Genomic DNA, 27,412 nt, shown 5'->3' with positions numbered 1-27,412 from the left:
ATCAAAGTCGTGGCGGGCGAGATTCTGAGGGTGCTACGTTCGCCCTAACGTGACGGTGAGTGGCGCTAGGGAGTTTCACGACTGCCCTTAGTGCCCGCTCCCTCACAAACTGACTTAAAAAGAAACGCACAAAATGTGAAAACATTGTGGTTGACAGCACTGGCTTGGTTTGCCATAGGAAACATTTTATTTATAGGCTCCTAGTTCTGCCCCTGCTCACCAAGCCTCAAGTGGCAAATTGCAGCTGTGCAGGTGAAGGACAGTCCCAGTCTCATCAGAGATGGTTTTTCACCTTGGCTAGGGACAGACATTACACATAAACCAGCTTAAGTGATCAGAAACTGGTTTAACCCTCTAACAGAACAGATGTTCAATGCACATAAACCAGTTTGGAAATAGCTGAAACTGGTTTGAAATAAACCTGGTTGAATGTGTATCAGACTTAACAGATTTAGCTCAAACTGGTTTATGCAATGTCTGTTCCAGACCCTTGCTGGGACAGACATTGGAAGACTTCCCCAGCATTCTAGAATGCTCTCTGGGGGGGGCAGGGCTCTCTGCTCCATAGCAGAGCTGGTCCCTACCCTCTGCTCCCTAGTTGGAGCTCCAGCAGAGGTTGCAGGTACAGCAGGGTCTGCCTAGCTTCCCCCTGCCCTACCTCCCCCCTCACTGCTCAAGTAGGAATCTCCTTCTTCCTTCCTCCCATCTCCTACAGCACAGATCCCAGCCTCGAGGACCCTAGGCATATAGTATGCTGGTTAATGCCGAGAGTTGTCTGAGTGTGTGCATGTTCAATTTCACTGTGACAGGCAGGCAGAACAGTAACCGCTTAGGACTTTTCGGAGCTAATCAACAGGTAAGCTGGTAAACTGTTTAAGAAGAGTTTGAACTAATGGAGAGAGGCTATTGTTTTGCTGATGGGGTGATAAACACTATTATCAGCTTCCTGTTTGCTTACTCACCTGTTAGTTTGCTGCAAACCATATAAACAAGCAGAGACGGAGATTGAAAAGCTCTGTAAAAACAGATGCATGCATTGCACACCCCCTCTTCCCTCAGAGTGCTAGCAGGCGGCTGGGGTCTGGCAACACCCCACCCCTTGAGCAACCAGCAGGGAAAAGCCTGGGATGCTGCAGGTGGAGTTTCCTAATCAGAACATCCTGCTGAAGCCTGGCCATGCCCCCCCTCAGCTCAGCACTATGGAAGGGAGAGGAGGGCTGCTCAAGCACCCCCTGGCTTCTAGCCTGATCCACCGCAGGCATGTGCCTGAATTTCCTCAGTTCAGAGAGAATGTCTGTCTGGTTACAAACCTGTTCAGCCTAGCCAGATTAGACTAACCTGTAAAGATTGAATTGATTCAGGCTCAGGCTTTTTGAAAGTCTGTCCCTAGCCCTCAAGGTGTGGCTGCTTCACTAAGCTGAACAGCACGGAGCTAATAAACATTTGTTCAGTAAAGTGCAACAAGACCCTTGTACTCAGATTTTTTTTAGTTACCACCGTAAGTTCTGTTTGCTTTAAGTGATGGTTTTTATTCCTTGTTTACTGTCTTTCTTGCTGCATCTTAGAACTTGCAGTCCTGTGGTTCAAAGCAGGGTAAAGTTCCAGGTTAACTCAGTGGGAGTTTCAGGTCCTTACTGCACAATAATTCATTGTCTTTAAGACTGGTCTTTTCCTTCCCATTCACCCATTCATACAAAACATAATATATTTTTGTTCAAATTTTTTTTTCAAATATGAGGGCAAACACTGAGGCAAAACTCCCATTATTCAGGTGTAAAGTAATATAAATAGTTTGGCACTGTGTCTCAAAATTGCAAATCCATAATAAATGTTGCAAAAAATATGACAATACTAATACAGTCCATGACATCCCACCTCTCCAGTTTTACTATTATCTTTTGGTATAGCACAGAAGATAGATCTAGACCCTAAGTAGGTAAAGCTTATAATTACTGTTAGTTAGAGGTAACATTGGAAATGGCTAAAAGTTATGTTTAAAAACATGGTTATAATTCCTAGCTTATTTTTTGGGATGAGTTTAGAACCTCAGTTCAGTTTCAATATTCATTTGGTTCATTTATAGAGAGCATAATGTCACTATTCTACTGCTTCAAGTAAAACTATATCCTGAATATTACTGGTACTTAGTATACTAAGATAAAATAATTAGGGCAGAAGTACTTCTAGGCTCAAAACCAAAGTGACATTTTGCCCAGGAGAGAGTTTTTTTTTTTGTCTTGGGCATACAAGGCCATTGTCCCAGTTTAAGTACCTGTGAAATATGCAAGGTAAAATGTGAGCATACTTTTTCCAGGGACTATCATGGCTCATTTGAGTAAATTGTCATTCATTCCAGGGGCAAGCTACGTGCTGAAAGGGCTATGCTGCTCTTCTTTTGTCCCAGCTCTTGACTGGGATCAGTCAGAAACACCTCAAAAGCAATATCAGTTTTTAGCCTAGACTATAAACTCTGCTTCTGCAGCAGTGAATGCTAAGTGAATTTTTCCATTACTTTCAGTAAAATTAGGTTTAAAGATTTTTATTGACTGTAAAATAAAGGCCAGAAAATCTTAGAGACTGAATTATGTCAGATAAATAATATCAGTAGTATTTGTTTGTTTCCTTTCCTAATACCTCCCTCCTGCATTGATACTTTACCTATGCGACTCTATCAATTTACAAACATTTTGAGAAAATTATCATATTTATTAATAGGGAATTAGCTTATTTTCATTTGACTGAGGCATTTTTGTTGAAAATTGAATGCAACTAAACACCTTTTTTTAGTAATTCATTTTGAAAATCTTTTGACCTTAACTAGGATGAATGTAGACTGTAAAAATCATCACAGATTCCCTTCCTTGAACTTTTCACAATGCTGAAAAATGACTGAGGAAAAGAAGCAAGATCCAGTTACTGTACTCTGTTTGTACAGCTGTACTTCATTGAGTGAAGGCTTGTGTTACACACAGTTTGTGATAGGAAGTAAATGCTTTTAAAACAACTAAGGAGACAGGTCTTTAACCTCCACCTTTTTAGATGCTTTGTTCACTCATTTAGCTTCTGTTGAGGTCTTGGGAAGCATTTCAAATACAAATCATTACTCAGTATTGAAGCTCACCTGAATAATTCTTCTCCTACTAAGCTCATTAGGCTAGTCCTTTTTTTCTGAGGGTTGCTAATTCTAGGTATAGAATATGCCTGTTATTTTAGGAAAGGAATTCAGGGAAGAAAAGCTTCACAAACTGAGTGTTAAGCATGGCTTGATTTTTTTTTTTGATAGGTATCTTAAATTATAATTTTAAGAGCTATTGTAAGGATTTTCAAAGGCTTAGAGGACATGCAGAAATGATGAAGTTGCCTCATAAATTACTAGACTGTCACAGTTCATTAGTTACAGAAATTCTAATTTCTAGCATACAAGACAGTTAGCTATTTCTCTAGTCCCTTAAATGATGAAGACACCTTGAGATTCATTAAAGTATTTTATTTGGCATCAGTTTACTTTACATGTATGTGTTAATCATCAGTCTTAAGCTAGTTGACATTATTTTGGCACAAGATAATATCAAGGCTTTGAATATACATTTGTAACATGACTGTTGTGAAAGGGGTCCTAATATCTGCCAAGGGCAGTTTCCTAATTGTTCTAGTGAAACATATCACTCTCTAGTGGGGAGAGGTCCACTGGCTGTCAGCCAATCAGCTCTTTGTTTCAATATCAGCTGAGACTTTATGTAAATTTCACCCCTTGCAACATATATGACCTTCAATTTACTCGCAAGCTTAGAAGGCTCCCTGTGGGACTCCATTGGCCACCCACCTTCTTATTGTGGTATAATTAAGAACTTCCTCAAAGCCCCTAGCTATATCTCATGGTCATGCAAAATTTAGCTTCCTTTTTTTTTTTTTGATAACCTCCCACTCAAGGTTATCTTTAGATTTTCAAAATTCATAGCAATACGACCACCCAGTGTTGTATTTAAAGAAAAAGTATCCTGGAATTCACTTGGGGTAGTGAGAGAGAATTCAGAAATACACCTCCCTAAGTAAGCAGCAAGCCATAAGTGTCATCTCATTATGGCATCTGACCTACAGAAGCTTTCTACCTACCCCACAATCTTTTCAATACCATAATTTAGTTCCCCAACCTCTATTCTTTGGCTAGACCAAAAGGTCCCAGGCAAAATAATGATGTGTTTTTCCATTCATTATTAGTACACAGACAATGGTTGTGTCATACACTTTACATTTCCACGTGAGCCCAAAAGATCTTGTGCATAAATAATCATCAACAACTCTGTTGTACTTTTAAGCATAAAATAGGTATGAGTACACTTCTAACTTCAGGTTTCCTGACCATTCATTTTGCACCTTATTGCAACTTTCCACTGTTGGCTTTATTCTCTTCTACAGACTTCCCCTACAACTTCCTCAGTATATAGATTTCTCTCACTTATGTCCTCTTCTACCTGTTTAATTTGGATTGCATAAATTCAACCTTGAAATTTCATGTTTAGGACATGCCATATTATAGTCCAATAGCAAAATGTAATTTTGATTGCTTTTAGCTATATACATATTTAGTTGCACACTTCACACACCTTTCCCCCCTAAATTAGGTAGTCCAAATTGGGGTGTGTATTTTAAGCAAGGAAGCTGATTTCTATGTTGGAAGCCTAGGGATACTATAATGGCTGCTGGGGGCTGTGCTGTCTTCACTTCCCTTCCTAGGCCAAATGGAGGAGTGGAGTCTGCTGCTCAGATCTCTTACTTTCTCCATGCAAACTGTGCAACTCAAGCACAACTCCATCATAGCTTCTGCTGTTTTGTAAGTTTGCTCAGAGAGAGTAGCAGTGAAGAATAGACTCTGGCCACAGACAGACAAAAAATGTAGTTTATATATGTCATGAGGAAAAAAATTGTTGCTTTTTTCCCTTTTGTTTCTTAAAAGAAATTGTGCATTTTTTTTTCCAGAGGTGAATATATTATGGGCAACACACCAAACACATCATAGTTCTGAAGATTACAACTTATCCACAGCACTGAGACAATCTGCAGTGCAGAAATATATTTCTTGGGTAAGTCATGCGAAACTTAATACATGTAATAGTATAATTAATTCTATTGCCAACTGTTTTCATTCCAAGTTGGAATAAATATTGACATTTTGAAATTTATTTCAGAATAGAATTTCAAATTCAATTCAGAAACATCAAAAGATTTCATTTAGAAAATGTTCATTCATTTTTAAAGATTTATCATTTGTTAGAGTTGAAATATTTCATTACATTGGATGTATAATCAGGTACCCATAAGATAATATCAAAATGAATAATGTAACGAAATGAAATTAAATGAAATTAACTTAAATATATTACTTATCAAAATAGTAGGGTAGGAGTGTTGCTCCTATGAAAGGAAACATTTTCATATCATTAAACTGAAATGAGAAAGTGGTAATGATTCATTTGATGCTTTCCCTTTGAAATTTGTGTTGAAACACATTTCTACAAAAAGTTTTGCACTTGGTCATACCAGTGGAAGACAGTTCCATGGAAAATTTTGAGCACTTGGTTGCTGCCCATATGCTATACTTACTGGAGTCCTCCCCTCCCACCAACATTAAGGGGAAAGCCCTTCATCTTGTATTTGTATACAAGATGAAAGAGGGCAGGCAGGTGCTACACCTCTGCCTCTGGTTCTGGCAAGGCCTTGAGGTTGAAGCTGCAGCTGTAGTGAGGGCTATTGCTGGGGGCAGTGAATTGGGGTGACTGCTCTGGGCCCTATGCTTGGCGGGGGGTGCAGAGCTGGGTGGAGCAGCTGTGACAACTCCGCATTGCTGCCAGCTTCATGTCTGGCCACTCGGCACCCCCCACTCACTGCTGTAAGCTGCCTCATGTTCAGGGGCAGGGCCCTGCACAGGCTAATTTGCCCCAGGCCCCGCACCCTGCTTGGGTTGTCTCTGGCTGTTCTCCCCAGTACATCCTCCATCCCACGCCGCCCCCCTGCCACATCTGTCCCCCATGCTGCTGCCTGCTCCCCGCCACATCTGCACCCAGCCTGCAATTGCCACTTACTCTTAGTTGGAGCTCTCATCCCTGTCCAGCCTGGTAGCAGTGGTGGTGCTGGCAACTGCTCTGGTCCCAGTTCTGCTCCAGCTGTGAGCTGGTCCTGGTCTCATGGCTGAAGCTGCTGCTGCTGCAACTCCAGCTGTGTAGCCAGGTGGTGGCCAAAGCTAGCATGTGCTCTGTGCCCAGGACTGGAGCTGGAGATGGAGCCACAAGTGAGGGTAAGCAATGGCTGGAGGAAAGAGTGGGGAACCAAAGCGGGCAAGTGGGCGGGGGGGGGACAAAGTGAGGGTGTCAGACTTCCTGACTCCCTTACAGCTTACACCCCTACCATAGCTTGTCTCCATGCTGTTGGAGCTTTCCCTGCTGAAGTGGTGGAAGAGATGAATTTTTAAGACAATCCTCCAATAGTTAGGTTCTATACTTGGAAAATTATAACATTTATAATTTTTCCATGTATAGGATCTAAATGTTGTGGGGTCATTTTAAATTCAAAATCATCTTGGATTTGGATAAATGTAGTATCATATGTTTGATCCAGTTTTACTGAATAAGTACAATCAGGGCTGTATCTGAAAAGCAGTGTAGCCTGACAGTTGCAGAGGGAGCTACATGTTCAGGGGCAAATAGAAAATGGGCCAAGAATACAAAGAAAAAATAAAATGCCAAATGCAACTGAGTTAAAAGATACAATTTGACGATAGCCACATTCCTTGATATTTCTCTTTCAAAATCCAGTCAAACTCGCTTTTAATATTATATATCAGAATATATAATATAAAATATAAAATATATATTTTTAATAAAAAAAAGTCCAATGTTTTCCTGAAATATGACTGAGCAGGTAGATCCAGATTCATAGGATGGGGTGACTGATCTCCATATCAGGACTTTTGTTTCTAAATATGCTCTGTTTCTCTGTGTTCACTCTCAAAACCAGTTGCAATATCATGGGGCATTTTACATGATGTCTTCATAGGCTTTTTGTTCCCATGGTCCCTTTTTTTTCTTCTGGATACCACATGAACCATAGAATAGGAAGGGGCCCTCCCATCCATTCTGATGCTTCACAAAGGCAAGCCTATTTTCTAAGGAAGTTGATTATCAAGCATCCTAGCTATAGGGCCAGATCATCTTAATCATTCCTTTGCAATCATACCACCAATATGTAGCATATAAATTTGCCAAAGGAATTCACAGCTAAAATACTGTGTCTAGTTCTGGGCTCCACATTTCAGAAAGGAAGTGGAGAAGCTTGAGAGAGTCCAGAGGAGAGCCATGGACATGATTAGAGGACAAAAGAGCAGGCCGTATGAGGGGCTGAGACATGGGACTCTTTAGCCTGGAAAAGCATAGGTTCAGGGGGGACTTGGTGACAGCCTATAAATACTTAAAGGGTGTGCACCAGGAACTGGGAGAATGCCTGTTCACCAGGGCACCCCATGGGAAGACTAGGTCAAACAGTCACAAACTCTTGGACTGTTTTAGGCTAGACATAAGGAAAAACTTCTTTACTGTCCGAGACCCCAGGGGCTGGAATAGATCCGCCCAGAGGTGGTGCAGGCATCTACTGTGGATTTCTTTAAGAAACACTTGGATGCCTATCTTGCTGGGATCATTTGACCCGTGCTAACTGCCTGCCCTTTGGGCAGGGGGCTATACCTGATGATCTTGTAAGGTCCTGCCGGCCCTAATTCATAGATTTCATAGACATTTGGGCTGGAAGGGACCCTGGAGGATCGTCGAGGCTAGGCCCCTGCCCGGGGAAGGAAGTCAGTAGAGATCATAGGATCCCAGCAAGATAAACTTCCAAAAGTGTCTTGAGAGTGTTCAAAGTGGGTGCTTGAACCACCTCTGGTGGCAGTCTATTGCAAACCTTGGGGGCTCAGACAGTAAAGAAGTTTTTCCTTATATCCAGCCTGAAATGGTTACAGAGGAGTTTCTGACCTTTTGATCTTGTCATCCCTTGGGGTGCTTTGGTGAGCAAACATTCCCCCAGATCCTGGTGAACACCCCAATAAACTTATAGGTGGCCTTATAGGGCGTTACTGACAAGCCTTCTGAGCTTGTCAAAGTCAGCTTTCCTGAAGTCAAGGACTTCTGTATTACTGACTGACTTGCCAGCTTTACGGCGGATGGTGAAGGTGATCAGCTCATGGTCACTGTTACCCAGCTTCCCTTCAATCACTAGGTCGCTGATTATGTCATCCCCGGTTGCTATTACCAGGTCTAGCAGCGCTTTACCTCTCATCACCTGTAGACTTGTAGAATTATAGTGTCTATGAAATGTATCAAATCTATGAAATTCAGTATTTTGGGTTCTATCTTACCATCTTATTTTCAGTAGAATTAACAGACAAATTTGATAAAAATAATTCAACTGCTTGGCATGATGGCTGTAGGTTGTTTACAATCAATGAACAGGGGAGATCAGGACTACTGCCTTGTAGATATTTATTTATTTCTTCAATACCTCTCCTATCTCAAAGACTTCTATGTTCCTAACTTTACTAGTTTGGTTGGAAGCTTCCTTATAAATATGAACTTCACATTGGAAGAGTGGAGATAGTTGAAGTCATCTACAGCTTAAAACACCCTGCCTCCAATGGTGGTGATTGGTGATGAGTTGGACATATCAGAAATAGGCTGATGTATTTATTTATTTATTGGATTTATAGGTCTCCAAATAAGCCAGGGTGGCTTATAATAAGAGTCAAAGAACTTATGAAAACAAAATAAAATATTAAGAACATTTAACAGAACAAACTACCCTTCAGAATTCAAATGTAGTCCACCCAACTCCATCTCCTCCCAGTTCCCTGCCTCCATGAAATATGGGATTAAATGGTTTTTGTCAGATGTGACATAATTTCAACCAAAATAACATCAGAGCCAGGTAATTTGGGTTGAATGAAAGGACTGTAAGGTGGATAGAAAGCTGGCTGGATTGTCTGGCTCAACTGATACTAATCACTGGCATGATGTCTAATTGGCAACTGGTATCAAAGGGTAGGTCCTGGGGCCAGTTTTGTTCAATATCTTCATTAGCGATCTGGAAGGATGGGATGGACTGCACACTCAACAAGTTCATGGGGACGGGGGAGGAGGTGTAGCAAATACATTGAAGGGCAGGACTAGGATTCAGATTGACCTAGACAAATTGGAGGATTGGGCCAAAAGGAATCTTATAGGGTTCAACAAGGACAAGTATAAAGTCCTGCAGTTAGGATGGAAGAATCCCATGCACCACTACAGGCTTGGGATCAAATGGCTAAGCAACCGCTCTGAAGAGAAGGACCTGGGGGTTACAGTAGACAATAAGATGGATATGAGTTAGCAGTGTACCCTTGCTGCCAAGAAGGTTAACAGGGCATTGGGCTGCATTAGTAGAAGCGTTGCCAGCAAATTGATGAAAGTAATTATTCCCTTCTATTCTGGACTAGTGAGGCCATATCCGGAGTACTGTGTCCAGTTTTGCTTCCCTCCCCACCCTAACTATTGAAAGGATGTGGACAAATTGGAAAGAGTCCAGTGGAGGGCAGTGAAAATGGTTAGAGGCTGGGGCACATGAAGAGAGGCTAAGGAAATTGAGCTTATTTAGTCTTCAGGGATAGGGACACACATTAGACATAAACCAGTTTAAGTGATCAGAAACTGGTTTAAACCTGTAACAGAACAAATGTTCCATGCATAATAAACCAGTTTGAAAATGGCTGAAACCAGTTTGAAATAAACCTAGTTGAATTTAGTATCAGACTTAACTGATTGGGTCAAAACGATTTATGCAATGTCTGTCCCAAATCCCTTCCTGGTTTAAGTTAAATCACAGTCCCCCAGCATCCTGGCATGCTGTCTGGACTGGACAGGGCCCTGCCAAGGAGCTGGGCTGGCCCCTCCCCTCTGCTTCCTGGCTGCACTCTGACAGAGATTGCATGTACAGTGGCATCTGCCTGGTTTCCTCCTGCTCCCTCCCCCTTCCTCACCACTCCCTGCTGAAGCAGGGATTCCCCCCTCTCTTCTGCCTTACACAGACACCTCTCATCATTAGCTAGCATACCACGTGCTGGCTACGGTCTGTGCTGTGGGAGACAGGATAAAGACAGACAGCACAGTGTTGGCCTAGGGCTTTTTGGAGCTAATCAACAGGTATCAGGTAACATCCTTCTGTTCCTTCCTTGGAAAAAGTTGTTTAAAAAAGAGCTTGAACTAATGAGAGAAGCTTTTGTTTTCTTAATGGGCTGATAAACACTGAGTTAGGGGTGATGAACATTGTGTTATTAACTCCCTGCTCGGCTGCTGGGGGAGGGGTGAGTAGGAAGGGGTGCATCCTGCTGGGGCCTGGTCACACCACCCTCAGAGCAGCACTGTGCAAGGGAAGGCAAGGTTGCCCTAGTGCCCCCTAGTGCCTATCCTGAGCCACTGCAGGCATGTGCCTTCATTTCTGGAATGAAAAGGGAATGTCTATACACCTCAGGGGTGACGTGTAGGGGGTGCATGTGCACCTCCCAAGTGTGGTGGTGCACTCCCTACAAAAATACGCTGCTGACACCATTGGCACCGCCTGCGGTCGATTGCCGCTAGCCACCCCTGACCCCCGCCAACGAAACCGCTGGCGGTGTCTGCGAGTGGTCAGCAATCTCTCCTGGCCACCACCAACGCTGCTGACAGCATCTGCAGGCAGTCGCTGACCCCTTGTCAGCACTCGCCACCCCCCTGCCCCCGCCACCAACAGTGCCAATGGCTTCTTCAGGACCTCCCACTTATTGCCACCATGCTACCGCCACTGCTGCTGCACTCCCCATGCCACTGTGCCCCCACAGCTGCCAAGGGCATGCGTCATTCATGATACACCTCCAAATCAGTTCAAGCTTTGCAGGTTAAACTAACCTGCAAAGATTGAATCAATTCAGGCTCAGGCTTTTTGAATGTCTGTCCCTAGCCCAGAAGAGAGGACTGAGGGGGGATTGATAGCAACCTTAACTATCTGAAGGGTGTTTTCAAAGAGGATGATGCTAGACTGTTCTCAATGGTGACAGATGACAGAACAAGGAGCAGTGGCCTCATGCAGCAAGGGAGGTTTAGGTTGAATATTAGGAAACACTTTCTCACTAGGTGGGTGGTAGAGCTCTGAAACAGATTGAGGTGGTGTAATCTCCATCCTTGGACATTTTTAAGGCCTGGTTTGACAAAGCCCTGGTTGGGATGATCTAGTTGGGGATGATGGTCCTGCTTTCAGCGGGGGGTTGGACTAGATGACCTCCTCAAGTCCCTTCGAACCCTAATTTTCTATGATTCTATTATTTACCATTTGAGGGCAATATGGTAACCTTTTCAGTTTCTGTGTGTTTGGTACCATAAATTTAATTGATGGTTCATGAAGGTAGTCCTCATCACTGATGCTGTATTATTTATTGAAGAGGGTTTTAAACCCCTTATAGCCTTCCTTTCTAGAGTTTCGTCCAGTTGGTGGTGTTTACACTTGAATTCATGAGAAAAGTGGAACCAGTTGAATGAAGCCCATATACACTTTTAAATGAATCCTAAAGCTTCATTTTTATTTTGCTTGAAATGTAATTCATCTGCTTTCTGCTTCAATCAGGTATGAGATACAGCACTCAATTTAGATTGGAAGTGTTACACATGCTGTTAGAAGTGGTTTTCTTGGATGGTTATATTTTATCAGTTATCCAAGATAAATATAGGCAATGTTTCTCATCAAGCAAACTCTTTATTTCCTCAGGATTCTCATAAACCAGTCTTGATGTTTCTGGATTGTTGAACACAGGGTGTTCAAAGCAGCTGTGTAGACTTCCAGTCAGCTTTAAGTTGCCAAGAGTTGTATTAGCTATATGCAGCTGGCTTTCTACTGCTTTACAAAGCTTTTGTCTTATAGTATCAACCTTCACTCTGTTGACATTTACCTTCTTCAAAGACTTTTGCCTTGAGTTATTACAGATAGTTTGACATAATTGTTGAACTTTGCAGAACAGGTGATGATGATCTGTCTGACACTTGACTCCTCTCACAGACTTGAGGATCCTGACATGACTGATGTCTCTTTGACAATGATGTAATCAATCACAAAATGGTGTGTGAAAATAAAAGTTTTGTTTTTATTTGGAAACTGAAAGATAGTTCAGTTGATAAAATAAGATACAGTATAATTTGTATTCTCTGGCAAGCACTGGGACTGCCTGTGAACAAAGGTTTCCAGGCCAAGAGAATATTCTTACACAAGTACAAATACAGAATAGCTTCATTGATTTCAGTTAAATCAGGCTGCATTTACACTGGTATAACAGTCCAGATCTGACTTTTTGTTTATAAGTGTTCCAAACACTCAGAGAAATTACTATAATTTTTTTTACAACTTAATTATCTCTTCTCCACATTCTGAAATTTACATCGCTCCATAGCCTTGTTTATTAAAAGCACCCAACTTCATTTGTTGTCATGTTGTTTTTCCATGAGGTTGTCAATCCAATTTTATAAGAAGGCACAAGGTTTAAATGAGCTTAATGAGCAAACATACAAGTGATACTTTCCGTGCAACTACTGGTATGTATAAAGTTTAAGGTTCTGCACACTTGCTGACATCTGCGTATTTCAAAAGAAGAATACCTGGACATGGTAAAGAAAAAATGGAGGGAGGGGAGAGCACACACATGCATGTCTTTTTGTTTTGACAACAGCAGCATGTGGTACACACAGAGTTATCAGTTGCATTGATTATAACACAGGTCAGAAATATGTAAAGTGACACTAATGTTTGGAGATGCTTTGTAGATAGTTCCAAGGTTGGTAGTGATACCAGGCAACACACTGAGATCTAATATGTATTTGCTTTAAGCAATAGGAAACCTAGCTGAGAAGAAATGACTATTTAGTTAAGCTTAATGTGTCTGAGCTTTCACAGTTGTCTAAGGCAAACAGAGATTTTTATGCCTATGTCTGTGGCATAAGGAAGTGCTATACAGTTATCCCAAGCTAGCTAGATGTGTGTTAACACCAGAATGTGAAACACTGTAGCTGCTTTAGTAGCAAAGTTAATTGGCCTGTGGTCAGGGTTACCCAAATACTGCATTGCTGCTTCTGGAGCTAGCATGCACACAGTTAATTGATGAAATCTCTGTATGGCGCTTTGTCATGTAGTTATGCTGCACATGTTTATTTTATAGGGAGGACTGCCTAGAATCTCTGAAAGCATGAATGCAAACTCTTTCTTTGCATACCCATGCAAATACTTCAGAAGCCTACATTACAGAAAAACCCTACTAAATCTTACAGCATTGCTATTTTCTGGATATCTGGTGTGACAAAGAACCTGTGTGTGCATTTTCCTTGAAACTTAATTTAGTGAAGGGCTGTCAGTCTCTGAGAGTGCTATGATATTTCTGAGTATGTGCAGTTGAATGCAGCTTGACATCTTTCTCTCTCTTTCTTTCTTGACGTGTTATGAAGAGGCGTGTGAGAAAGTTGTGGTGGATGATATGGGATTGTGGGAATGTTGTATTGCCGGCACTGTATATGTTTTAAATTAAACATTATCAAATAATTAAATCTGTATATTAATCTGTGTGGGTTGTGCTCAGGCTGACTGAAAAGATGTGGAAACAATGGGGTGAAACTTATTCTTGAACTTGGAATAGAATGCCTATAATTTTATGCCATTTGAGGGAAAAACATTTGTTATTCCAGTGGATGTAGAGTGGTGAAGCAGATCTATTGTTAGGCTGAAGGGATGGTTTGAGGCTTGAATTGAAAAGAAAGAACTTAAAAAAGAAAAATTATGGTGCATTAAAGACAAATAGGAGCTTAGCATGCTAATGTGGCCCATACTGTTTCTTTGTTATAAAGTCTTAGTTAAGGTTTTTCTTGATTATGTGTTTCACTAAAAATGGGAATCCTCTTCCATTGCTCATACTTAAGCCCAGAAGTAAAGCTTCTATTAGCTGTTAAATGCTTTAAGCTTGACAACACTATGAAATTTAGGAGTACGGGAGACTCTGTATGTAGATCTTTTTTGGCTCATAAGAGTATGGGTGCATTTGCCATTTTCACATCAGCCATCCTCCCAGACTCGCACCTCATGGGATCTTTGCTCTATATCCCTTGATTTGTAAGTGTTTGTGCGGGGAGGGTATGTGTATTGATCTCCCTGAAAGTGAATCCATGCCAGAGCTGCATTTTGTAGCTTTTCTGCAGTCTCTCTGTTCTGTAGAACCCTTATATTTGTGCTGACACAGAGCAAGGGAAATCAACAGGTAAACCCACATTATGGGAGCAGGTCAGGAAACCATTTTCAACATTACATACATTTTCCAATTCTGCATTGAGATGGAATCAATTCTTTTAGAAATTTCTCATCTTAAAAATGAAAGACAATCACCTCAGAATAGGTAGGAGTCTCATGGTTGTGGCACTCATCTGCTCCATATCATCAGTAAGTTCTCTAAATACCAAATTGTTAGGTGTACTGGGTCTCTGTCAGTATATACGTTTTGGAGCTGTTTTATCTTGTATAAATTCAATATTTAAAGGAGGTACTTGCAACTGGGTTTCCCAGTATCTCTTACTGTCTATCCCTGTTGCCCAATCAAGTGGTTCCCAACCTTTTTTTACTGCAGCACAGTGGGAGCGGGACAAGACGTGTGGAGCTGGCTGCCTCCCTCTCTCCTGGGGCTCCTCCGCCATCCAGATTTCACCCTAGAAACTCAACTGTGACCCCAGAAGCTGCTCTCCTGGGTGGACAGACAGGACTGTGAGTTGCAGGGGCTTGTGTCATGACCCTGCAGCCAACCTGCCGTGACTTGGTACCAGGCCATGGCCTGGTTGTTGGGAAAACTCTGGCTTAATGAATACATAAGTATTTACACAAATTGAGACAGATCTAACAGGAGAAATCAAAAGAAAGGCTGATTAACATTATAGTCTTCTGGTTAAGCCACTTATCTGAGATGTAGGGCAGTGATGTGTAAGTCTGATTCACTGAAATCTCAGACTTGACATGGATCATCCACATACCCCAGGAATGCTCTGATCATCCATGGGTCTTTCTTTCTAATTTTGAACAGACATTTTGTCTTAGACCTGACATGGTTACACTTAGTTGACGTGAGTAGGTTCCTTTAAAATATTTTGGAAATTGGAATTTTCCAGTGAAAAATTTATGAGAAATTTCTGACCAGCTCTGTGGTTGCAACAACAGTGGATGGGGTTGCAATAACAGGGATCGGGGCGGGAGGGGGGTACAGGTGACATATTGGAGGGCTAAGGGGGCCCACAAGCAATGAGGCGAGGGAGTGGGGAGCAGAAGCGACATGGCAGAGGGGGCATGTGCCCCCTCCTCTGAGATTTCTGCATCCACAGTGGGGTGTGGGGCTGCTGCCAGGCTGGACCAGTTCTGGGCAGAAGCCACCTCCACAGTGTAGTGGGCATGACCTGGCATGGAAGGGAGTGCCATGCTGCCATGGCTGCCCAGGTGAGGTGCGGTAGTGGCAGTGGCAGTGGCAGTGTGGAATTGTGCCCCTGCTGCTGCAAGGCAGGCAGAGAGTGCCTCAGTTTGCCAGCCAGGGTGGCACAGTGCTCCCTCCCTCATACCAGGTCCATCCTGCTGGACTGCAGAGCCCCCAGGGGGAGGGCAGCAGGGCAGGGAGTCCCAAGCCTGCAGTGGGCAGCCCACATCCTCCCCCCTGGTTGTGCTCTGGATGTGCTGCCCATGGGGGAGTGGATGGAGGCGGTAGAGGAGACAGATTTCAGTTACAGGAGCCTTTGCCTCCCACAGGTGGCAGCCAGGTCTTGGGGGCTGCCACGGGGCTGTGGGTCCTGGCCCTGGGGCACCTGGGAGGGTGGGAGACTGTAGGCTGGGAATGAGGGGCACTGGCAGGGCCAAGGAACTGTGGGTGGGGAGTGAGGGGAACTTGAGGCTGGTATAGGGCTACAAGATGGGAATAAGTAGCCATGCTGAGGAAATGGGGTCACGCTGAAGAAAAGTTTAGGAAGCAGTGCCCTGAGGTATTTTGTAGAATCTCATCTTCTGCATAGAAGGGGTTTTCAGCCATTCTTTTAGCACCTACTTCAGCTGATGGTCTCTTCATATACTTTCATTATGGAATGTAACTTTAAACTGCAAAGAAACATGATGTAATTAGCAAAACTGTGCTTCTTTCTCAGTCTCATATTTACCCATAGATTTATGTGAAGATTTTCACTAACCCACCATTTCCAAAAGAATTCCCAGGACTCAGCATAAGAAAGGTTTTAGAATAAAGACTGTGACTGTGATTATGAAGATGATCCTTACTTCCTTTACACATCATCTGTGAATACCACAAAATTACTTACATTACCTTCAGTCAAAAGGGAATAATTTTATGTACTGCTTCAAATCTCAAAATTGTTCCTCTGAATAATTTTAACCCCCCTTCTCATTTTTTTTAATCAATGTTCATTGAGTTGATCTTTTTTCAAAAAGAAACCCAGTGCTTAACATGTCATCAAACTGTTGCAATCATTGTAAGGAAGACATAGTGCATTTGGTATTTGCCAAGATGATTATGCTGTCATCTTGCTAATGTAGGTAGCTCCCTACTACTCAGCTAGCTGCCTCCAGTGAATTCCTACCCTTTGGTATCTAACTCTTTACGTAAGTTGTGTAGAGGGTCTGGGCACCTTACCTAAGGGTGAGCATTCCATTAAGTGGTAGGACTCCTCAAAGTTAATTTTTGTCCAACTGAAACCTTTGAGAATTGTTGTTTTAGATCACTGACTAAGCCAAAAAGCTACATTTAAAAAGAACTGGTTGAACAATATGTTTTGTTATATTTCTTTTTTGAGATAAAAATGTTGGTAAATCACAAATAAGTCCACATTTTTCAAAATAGTCCCAATCATCTGCTTAAAAATTGGGACTCCCTCAAAAATATTTGATATTTTCTTTTCTTTTTTGTGGGGGGGAGGGGGTATTTTATTTTTTGTGAAGGGATTTGACAGATTAAATATGGTTTCAGAGGTAGACCTGAATATTCATATTCCAATGAATAAAGTCTTCACTTCCAAAATTTTAGGCATCTCTAGTAATGAATTTGCAGATTTAGTCCAGAGTTTCATGTTCAGAAATACTCAAATCATAAAGCTATCTGTTTTAATTGTACCCTGTCTTTTTTTTTTTTTTTACACTTAATTTTTTATTTTTCCCCCCACTTAAAATGAAACGCCTATCCTTAGAGGATTAAAACAATAATAGCCTGTGGGCTATTATTCTACTGTAACTGCTTGTGTGGTATGCTTATGCTGTAGGAAGCGCTAGGTACATTACCTCAGCTTAGATATTTACTGGATGGTAACAATAAATGTCTAAGACATGGGTGGGCAAAATTCGGCCCAGGGGCTGGATGCGGCCCTCTAGGACAATCTATCTGGTCCATGGAGCCCCTAAAAAATTACAAAATTGATATTTATCTGCCCCTGGCTGCTCATCCTGCAGCCCTCCATAGCTGCCAAAACTCAGTAAGCAGCCCTCCGCCCAAAATAATTGCCTACCCTTGGTCTAAGAAGAGGTATTTGCATGATAACAGCCCATGCACAGTTACCATGGAGTAGCTGGCTTGCTGTTTGGTTGCCCCCAAGGTACCTTGCAGTAACTTGTTTCTGCACTTAACTCCTGAAAACCTCTCACAGAAACATGAAAATGGAGTCTGCCAGTTCTCTTGAATGCAGGCATGTGACTTCATTTTTAGAATCAACATGAATGTCTGTTCATTGGCTTATCAGTTCAGTCTATGTAGCTTAGACTAGCCTGCAAAGATTGCATCAATTCAGCCTTGGGCTTTTTAACTGTCTGTACTTAGCCCCAGTGTCAAGGATATGCCTAATATGAATGTTGTCTAACAGTTGGAATAAAGATTTAACAGCCAATTCCTAATTCTCTTCCTGGTTTTGCCACTTACTTTCTTACCTTTGACAAGTCAGCTGCATTCACTAAACTTTGTAGAAGGCTATGAGAGAGTTGGTGGTATCTAATAAAAGTATTTTATCATGGCTTAAAAAAATGAGTCATAAATAAATATATATTTTCTTTTCTCTTTTTTTCAGGTGTTCTACTTGCCTATAGCTCTTATTATTCCTCCATCGGTATGTGCTGTTCATCTACAGTTTAATCTTCTTTATCAGTTTTGGATTCATACAGAGGTAAGTCAGTGTGTGTATATTTTAAGGCCATACCTAAACAGTTATCCTAGAGTGGTGTCCTGGAAATCCACTGCTGATTTATTGTGTAAGAAAAATCTTTGTCTGACTTCTCTAAGGAAAAACATCTGTTCATTTTTATTTTTTTTTTCAGAATATTTATTGCTAAGTTTATAAGAAGCAATGAGGCCAGTTGGTCCCAATTAAATTTAAAGAAAAATTGTGAACTGTAAAGAATCAAAACATTTTACTGTTTTAGTATTATATTTTCCAATTTGAGGCTTATTAAACATTTCTGGCAGATACTGAAACTGATTTCATTTCTAAGTGAAATATGACAGTGAAAAAGTTAGAAAAATGGTACTACTTAAAGTTGCATTTGGTGTCAGATAGTCCCTCTTACTGCATCTAAATTCTTAAGTAAAATGGGTTCTGTTCTCCTTTTTATCAATATTTGTGAGGGAACATTCATGGACATGTGAAGTATACCTGCAGTTTACATACATATAAAAAAATAATCCACTAAAATTATTATGTAGATTCCTAAATTTCCCAGGTATTTGAAAGGTTATTGGCTTTATTCCATCTTCCTCCCTTTATACTCTATATAATACTACTGTAGCACACTGCAGTGTTGAGCTGCTGATTCATTGTCTCTGCCATCACTGTCTCCACCTCTTTGTCAGAGAGCAGGGCAGAGTGGCACCTTGTAGACTAACTCATGTTTAGTGGCAACCTTTGCCACCAGAAGTCCCTCCCCTTGCCCTGGAAGTACTCCTTGTGGGAGGGATGGTGCTGCCATCTTGAAACCAGAAAAACAAAACAAAACACATACTGAAAAATCAAATATCTATTGTAACTTATTTTAATTTCATTTAAGAAACATTTTTGTCCTGATTTGTGTGTGTTTGCATAGTGCATCTAGAGACGATTGCATAATAGCTTAAAATGCAGTCTTTTGTATATTGTGCGTGGGGGGGTAATGGGGTGAATGTAGAAGGTGTGTTGTTGGGGAGTGGGTGTATGTGTGTGGTGGGGTGGGAAGTATATGTATGGTGTGGGTATGGTGGGTAGGATGGGGGTAGATGTGGAAGGGTGTGGGGTACGTGGTTGGGATGGAGTCTGTGGGAGGGTATAGGTGTGGGGGGGGTTATAGTGGGAGAGTGGGGGTATGAGTAGCACCTGTGGGAGGGTATGGGTGTGTTTGGAGTTATGGTAGGGTGTGGGGGGGGGCATTGGGGGAGTTCTCAGAGTCCCCAGAGTATGCCAGTCATTGGATCTGCATGTGGTGGCAATGAGCAGGGCCAGCCCTGCCCGGCCCCTTAGCATGCAGCACCTTGTGCCCCTGCACAAGGTGGCAGGGTGCAGCCCAGCCCAGCCCCATAGTGCTGCCACCCCAGTCCCCAGCTACACATAGTAGAAAGTTATCAGGTCAGCCCCATTCAGCCCCTTAGGACATTGCTCCCTGTGCTTCTGCCCTTTCACCCAGCAGGAGTCCCTGGCCTGATGGGGCCCTTACCTGCATTTCCATGCTCGCAAGCAAGGAGGCTGGGAACAGCCCCGGATTTGCCAGAAAAGCCTCTGCCAGACATAGATTTCTAGTTTCTAGTTAGTTTCTAGTGCTCCCTGGCTTGGGGCTGGAGGTGGGTCAAGCCAGGCTGAGGTAGTGGGGATGGCTGCATAGCAACCAAAGCCGCACCTCCTATGGGGCCCCCCTGGCTTGCAGAGGGGCAGCCCAAGGCCAGGGCTTACAGGGGACTTACAGAGGGGTCCTACAGAACAGATGGAATTGCCTTGCAGGCCAGACACAGCCCATGGGCCATATTTGCACACCATTTTTAAAGTTTAGACCTAAGCCCAGTGATCTCTTGCACACCCAGTCATTTAAATCACCCAGTGCTGGGTTAGGGAGATCTGAATGTAATGCCTGTATGAACCCTTGTTAGCCCAACTGCCTTCACAGTAGAACTTGTTTTATGCAATGTACAAGAACTGAAAGAACTTAATAGACAGGAAAGATAACAGGAGCGGGAAATCCAGGTGTTACTGGGGTTGGCATATGGTTGGGAATAAGTTGTAGTTAATAATTTGTTTACATAGTATTTTATCTGCTATCTTGTGTTATGTGACAGTTGTTATTATTTAACTATAGTTTGTACTGGCCATTTTTTAAAACTTGGCATTAATTCAGGATTCAGTCCCACAGTCAGATCTGCACAAACCAACTTGTCAGATCCTCCTTTAAAAAGGGAAATTCACATTGGCACCCTTCATAGAATCAGGGCCTGATTCCCTATTCTGTTGCTAGCTGTGGTTCTGTACTATTTCTGCTGCGCGTGATAGTATTGGGAACTGTGGGATACATAATTTCTTTGTGGTTCTGTTATAATTCTTAGCTGGAATCCTCTGTGTGGTTACATAGCATTAATATATGTGAAACTGGAGGGCCAGTATAGACGTAACACACCATTTCTTTCCATTCCATCAGTACAAACTGTTATAACTGTTCTGTGAAACCTCCCATGAAATCTACAGATTGCTCATAGATTTATGCTTATATTAGAACTAGGTGTGTCACTGAAGGGAAGTTTTAGCTTGAAATTTATATATAAAAAATATTTTGATATCTTTGTTTTGTAATCCTTGCTACTAGACATTTATGAAGAGGAAACAGTTAAAATGAATATTCTCATTCTTTTGAAATTATTTTGTTCAGCAGTATTGAAAGTCTGTTAGTACATGTGATGTGCTAAAGACAATTTCCTCTTTAAGAAAGCAAGGTCAGCATGACTTTTGAATAGGAGAGAGAGAAAAAAAATATCTGAACATGTTTTGAGAGAGATTTGTTTGGACTCGTAAGGCACTGGACTAAATGATCTATGTTCAAATTAGTAATTTAAGGGAAAATTATTCTGGACCTTATATGCCGGCGTTCAGCTTGAAGGAAATATTTATGGTTTCAATAGAATGCCACGGCATTTCCCCAAACTTTAGCTTAGTGTTTCCCGGATAGCATCACATGGTGAATAAGGTCTTTCAGTACTGTAGCTTTCCCCTTTCCTAAGTCCCTGTAGTTCTAATTTCTGTCAAGCTTCCCTACCATATGAACAGACAGAAATCTATTTAATTTTGCTCATGTACTCTTGTGGAGAAAACATACAAAATCCTGAGGGTTCAAAGGGCTCATTTTTTTGCATCCCAAGTAGGCCAGTCCTGCCGCCAGATTTCCTGTCATATTGCTTCAGCCTACTAGGTATGAACTTACTCTTGGCCCTTTATGTAGAATATGTATAGCTTTTTTAGCATTATTATGTGTTCTACTACGTATAATAAGAACCTTAGTATGAAAATTATAATGGACTGATACAATGGATAAAGCCTTCCCATTGTTCATAAAGAAGCGGTTCCATATTGTAGTGACTAAAATGAATGTAACTTCATAGTTTCATAATTGGTATGGTCACAAGGGACCTGAGCAGATCATCAAGTCCGACCCCCTGCCATGGCAGGTAAGAGTACTGGGGTCAAATGACCCTGGCTAGGTGATTGTCTAGCCTCCTTTTGAAGATCTGCAGGGTAGGAGTAAGCACCACTTCCCTTGGAAGCTGGTTCCAGATCCTAGCCGCCCTGACTGTGAAGTGTAGTGTCTCCTGATATCTAGCCTGAATTTACTCTCCATCAACTTATGGCCATTATTCCTTGTTATTCCCAGTAGTGCTCGGGAGATGTTTTGTGATGGCTGTGAATTATAATTTTAGACTTCCGTTAAATATGCTTCCATGACAAGGATCTGTTGTCTCAGCTTCCTCTGTTGCAAAGTTAAATCACATAGTCATGTCCTGTCTAAAATTGTCTGAAAGTACCTGAAGAAGATTTTTAATTGATGAATAGTGCTTAAAAGTCTAAAATTCTCCAATAAAGCATTATAGTTGTTTAAAGCTGGATTTGTTCATTGATGTTAAAAACAAAGATAGAAAAACAAAATACATTTCTGTGGTGCTACAAAAGAATAGGTAAAATAAGTCAAGAAAAATAACAGCGGACCCGAAATAAGTCCAACTGACATGGTATGAAGAAAAAAAAGCGCAAAACTGGACCTTTACTGATTTGGTAGAAATGTCTGTACAACTAGACCATTCTCACCTTAAATGAAGAGAGTAAAATAAAATTACTTTGGACAAAAAGCACTAAAAATGTAATTTTTCAAAAGCCACAAAATGATTCAAGACTGTTAGTGACAGACAGAAATATTCCATTTCAGTTTATTTTCACAGGTGATTCGGAAGGCCTATGGTTCACATTTAACTATATCCTTCCGTTATATATTATAACAGCCAATAAGTTAGTCTTGTTTATAACCCGATAGACACCTGTGAAATACAGGAATTAGTTTCTGTTAGTTTAGCTCCAACTTTTATGAGATGTCAAATTGTATTTGGAAGGCATCAACTGAATTAATATCTGTAGTAATTGTGGCATTTGGTTATTCTTTGCCATTTTGATATGCATTGGTTTTTATTTAACTTTCAAATTCAGAGAGAAATTATGATTAGCCCTACATAGCGTACACAGATATACATTAAAGAAATCCCTAGCTCCTAATTCAGTCTTCCTGCTTCATTGGTCTGCATGAATGGGAAAACGCAAACTTTTGGGACCATCATTAGTAGTTACCATTACTGGGTGGAGAGGAGTAAGGAAGTGGAAGACTTCGGCTCTACCCATTTTCCACAAACATAAAAGGCAAGTTGTTTATTACTGGTACAGGTCAGTTAAGGATGATTCCTGCCAGAGTGGTGAATGGGGAGTGGAAAGAAATTGTGATTGTGTACAGCCTGTAACACCTTAAGATGGCTCAAAAAATGGCTCAAAACTATTATTAATATAATAATATTAACAGAAATTGGAAATCAACTTACTGGACTGGTTAAAAATTTAACCTGATTTTTCAAATTTTAGGGGCTTGGGAAAATATTTTCTTCTGAAAAGTATCTGCTGTTAAAGAAAAACTTCAGTCTTCTTTTCCTAAGGAAAAAAATACTGAAAACAAAATTATTTTGGTTGAAACTGAAATTATTAGTCCAAACCCCAGAATACTTCAGTTTGGAAATTCTGCTACAGTGCCTCATGAAACTTATAGTTCACATTCCCATTCTCCTCTAGGGGACAGGCCACTTAACACAACTGATGTCTTTTATGATGCACTGCCTATCCTTTCCACAAGGGAAAATAATGAAGTGTTAGAGGAGGTGTAATTCTATCAGGGAAATCTGGCATGCAGAGGACAATTGGAGCATGAAAAACTCAAATTGCAGTCCTGTAAGTAACCACAGCAGACTTTCCAAACAGAAATATTTTGGATTTCTACTGAAATGTTGTGGATTTTGGCTGAAAATTTGAACATTTTAATTTCTGTCAAAATAAAAAATAAATAAATCGGATGATCTGGGTCCCTTGTCTTGCAATTTAGTGCTCTGTCATTTTTCATGGTGCAGATTCTAGCTGCATTTGCACATGTGAACATCAAAAGGGCTCTAGCTAAAGGATAAAAGTGTTTGCTAATGGTTATCCAGTAACTTCTCTGAACGTGTTAACTGCTAAAATAGACCCTGCTCTCTCTATATAATAATAGGCAAGTGTCCTGGTCAAATTCAGTCTCATTCTAGCCCCATGCAGATTATTCCTATAGCTGGTTGGGAATTATTCAGCAAAATCATTATTGTCAGAAAATGTTGATTTGTCAAAACCAAAATATTTTCACAGAAATATATTGATTTTGTCAAAAAGCTGTCACAGTTCAGGAAGAGTGCAAGAAGGGGGATGTATGAAATGGAGGGGGGATGGTAGTATCCTTGCTACTAGGGTATTTGCTAAGCTAGGACATTATATCTGCTTTTTTGAATTACAGTGACAATTTTTAAAGGTTTTGATTTTGTTCTGTATCAAAACTGAAAGAAATATTTGAGACTTTCTGCTTTTAGTGAAAATGAGTTTTTATTTTCTGGCCAGGTCTGATTAATTCTGCTATTAGTGGGAAGCTCACTGGACTACAACAATTCTGGCCAAATCCTGAAGTCCTTACATTGGTTAACTCCCACCTGAGTTAGAACTGCATAAAAAATGAAGGTTACCTTCAAAACTTACTTTTCAGTTCAGAATCACAATAAATTACAGTATAAATTCAACAACACCCCAAATTATAAGTAAAATATACACTACTACCTAAGGAAAGTAAGTACCTTATTACATCAAGGAACCTATTTGTTACCATTCAATTTCAGAAAGTTATCCATGTGACTGGAGACATATGTGCTGTTTTAGCAGATGTAGCTTATGGTACTATAGATACAGAAAGCCTATTAGAGACAAAGGTCTAATGACCAGTATTTAAAAAAAAATCACAGAATCTGTTTAGAAGTCAGAAGTCTATGAAAACAGAACATAAGATAGATGTTAGATAAAATATTCAGTTATTTATCCTTAGATCCTAATCTATATAATCAGTAGGTTTGTTTCATTTTGAATAGTATTTTTCAGATGTATATACTTATCCTCCACTTTGACTGCTATTCACAGAAATTGAAAGATTTATATGGACAATGATTTCAGGAGCAGACATACATGTATCCCATTGATTCATGTTTGAAGCCTTGTGTTTTAACTAATCTACTTAATAAACACTCCCACCCAGTTTTTTTAAATCCAGACCAGGGGGCTTCCCTGTGTCAGTGGCAGCATTAATCGCCCCACACTAGGGCTGTGCAAAATGGCAATGTTTCATTTCAATTTCAGATTTGCCATTTCAAAGGGACAGTGTTTTGTTTTGCTGTTTTGAGGCACTGTTCTGTTTTGTTTTGCTGAAAACTGTTTAGCTGTTTTGCCACGTTTCATTGTTTCGCTCATAGGCTATAATGGGGAATCATGAAAATGCCTATAACTTTGTTATTTTATGCCTGATTTGGATGAAAATTACAGGGATAGTAGCTCCTTCTGAGGTCATGAAGCCTGCCAGATTTCAAGTAGCTAGGTGTAGGGGTTTCTGGGAAATTGTACTTTGTCATGGAGTAGGGTCCCTAGAAATGGTTGTGATACCCCTAGGGCCCTGTGACCATGCCAGATCTGCCCTGTGGGCTCCTTCTCTTCTTACCTGCCACCACATCTTGTTGGAAAAGGTCACCCACTGTTCCAGGGTGGCTTATCTCTGATTTGGGGGGATGGGGGCTTTCAAGTGAGAGGGGGACTTCTTTTTGGGCACACTCCCACTGGTGCCAGACTGAAGAGGAGCAAGGGCAATTGGGTGGTGCCTGCAGAGATGCATCAGCATCCCTGTGGTGCTCATGCATTTTGCTTCCTTGCTGCTGCTGGTTTTGGATTAGCAATGCAGGCAGGTATCATATGTGGGATCATCTGCCAGCTCAAAATGATCCCAGACCACACTACCCCCTCGCTTCTGGGTGCAAGTGCATGTGCAGATGCTGCCTTTCCCCCCTACTCACCAGGCAGAGGCACAGCAACAGGAGGAGTGGACTCAGCTGAGCCACTTGCCTCCATAACCTCTACCTCAGCCTCCTCTGAAGTGCCTTCTGGGGAAGGAGACCTGGCTCTAGGGGAAACTTGGGGGGTGTGGATCACAAACCTAGATGAATCCTCTTCCTTCCCCAGAATTTTCCTTGCTATGGCACTCAGATCCAGCTCTTCCTCTGGCACTGAAAGGCTCAGACTGGGAATTGAAAATGGGGTGGAGGAGCCCTGCGTTTTGTTTTGGTTTTGGTGTTTTGAGCTTGAAACGCATTGAAACACCTTCGGAATGAAACATCCATCGAAATTTTGCACAGCCCTACCACACACTATCTTGATGCATTTCCAGAGCTCACAGAGTTAACACTGATGCCATCCACCCCTCACTTTTATCCATGCTGCTGATTTTAGTTGTCAGTTGACTAAAAACCCTGATTTTGGCAGTGGTAGGGAGAAGGGAGCAAGCAGTAATACAACTCCCTGGGTTCCAAAACTGCACTGAAACAGCAGCTCTGGCAACTGTAAGGATAAAACCTGCTACTGTAGGGATTCTAACAGTCATGGTGATGAGCCCCTTGGGCTAAATCCAGCCTGCAGAGGTGGGTGATCCAGCCTACAAGAAGCCCTGAGGGCCAGATGACCTATATCTGCAGGTTGGATTCAGCCCATGGGCCCTATGTTTGACATTTGCAATCCAAATGAATTAACTGGGCCTCCTGGAAACAAGTCACATTACATTCTAGTTGCTGTCAACATTTTTGAAATCGTGTTGCTTTATGCATATTTTTAAAACTCAGTGAAATAAGTTTCAAGCCCACCACATTTAAAATTAATCATTGTCAAAAAGTATAAGGAAATGCTTAGCTTGCTATATAAAAAAACTAGTCCCATTTGTGTGTCATTGTATCCTGTTATCATTCAAAGAGCCAAGCCTTCATGCACTCAGCAATTTTGACAATGTTCAATACAGAAAGAAGAGATAAAAATCAAAGAACAGAAAACCATTAAAATAATTTAATGTAAAATGCTGGATATCAGGGAAAATCTAAGTAGGACACCTTTGCCTGTGGAAAAAAGCTTTAAAATGATCGATTAGGTTTGCTAACATTCCAAAAAGTGAAAAGGTCAACTCTCAGAATTCCTCTACCTACTTGATCATCTTTTTTCTACTGAGTAAGGGACTACCCAACCCATAGGAGAGACTAGGTGACTATTTATTATTCAGTGTAAATGGTTTTAATTAAGATTAGTCTTTTTCAAAGTATTGGAATTGTTTGCTTTTTTAAATGAGAAGCTGAAAAATTTAAAAAATCACTTTTCCAAGCACCTGTATTTATTTTTTTTGGCTTTCCCTTTTTCTCTGAATTTTTTCCTTTAGTCATTTTGTCGATGAAAAAGAACTGAAAAATGAAAAATCAGGGAAAAAGAGAAGAGTAAAGAAAACAAGATGGAAAATTAGTGGTTGTCTAAGGTTTATTTTTAATTTTTCTGTTTATTGTGGAAAATATTTTGTCAGAAAATGATCATAGAATCATAGAAGTAGGGTCAGAAGGGACCTTGTAGATCTTCAAGTCTGACCCCCCGCCTGGGTGGGAGAAAAGACTGGATTCAAATGAGTCCAGCCAGGTAGTCATCAA

The 27,412-nt window shown here is 41.1% G+C and overlaps 1 protein-coding gene across 2 annotated transcripts in view; it reads left to right on the top strand.

The window, feature by feature from the left end:
- The window catches only part of AGMO (alkylglycerol monooxygenase), a 314,761-nt gene that overhangs the window by 132,081 nt on the left and 155,268 nt on the right, over window positions 1–27,412 (top strand). For both annotated transcript variants that reach the window (XM_019534049.1, XM_019534041.1), the window contains exons 4-5: window positions 4,978–5,081; window positions 18,165–18,260. In XM_019534049.1, the coding sequence (XP_019389594.1) occupies window positions 4,978–5,081; window positions 18,165–18,260 (200 nt within the window). The remainder of the gene's footprint in view (window positions 1–4,977; window positions 5,082–18,164; window positions 18,261–27,412) is intronic.

Source organism: Crocodylus porosus, unplaced genomic scaffold (assembly GCF_001723895.1).
Source record: "Crocodylus porosus isolate Cpor-Errol unplaced genomic scaffold, CroPor_comp1, whole genome shotgun sequence".
Lineage (NCBI taxonomy): Eukaryota > Metazoa > Chordata > Crocodylia > Crocodylidae > Crocodylus > Crocodylus porosus.
Note: the sequence above shows the minus strand (reverse complement) of the source record. Positions and strands in the feature narration are given on the sequence as shown.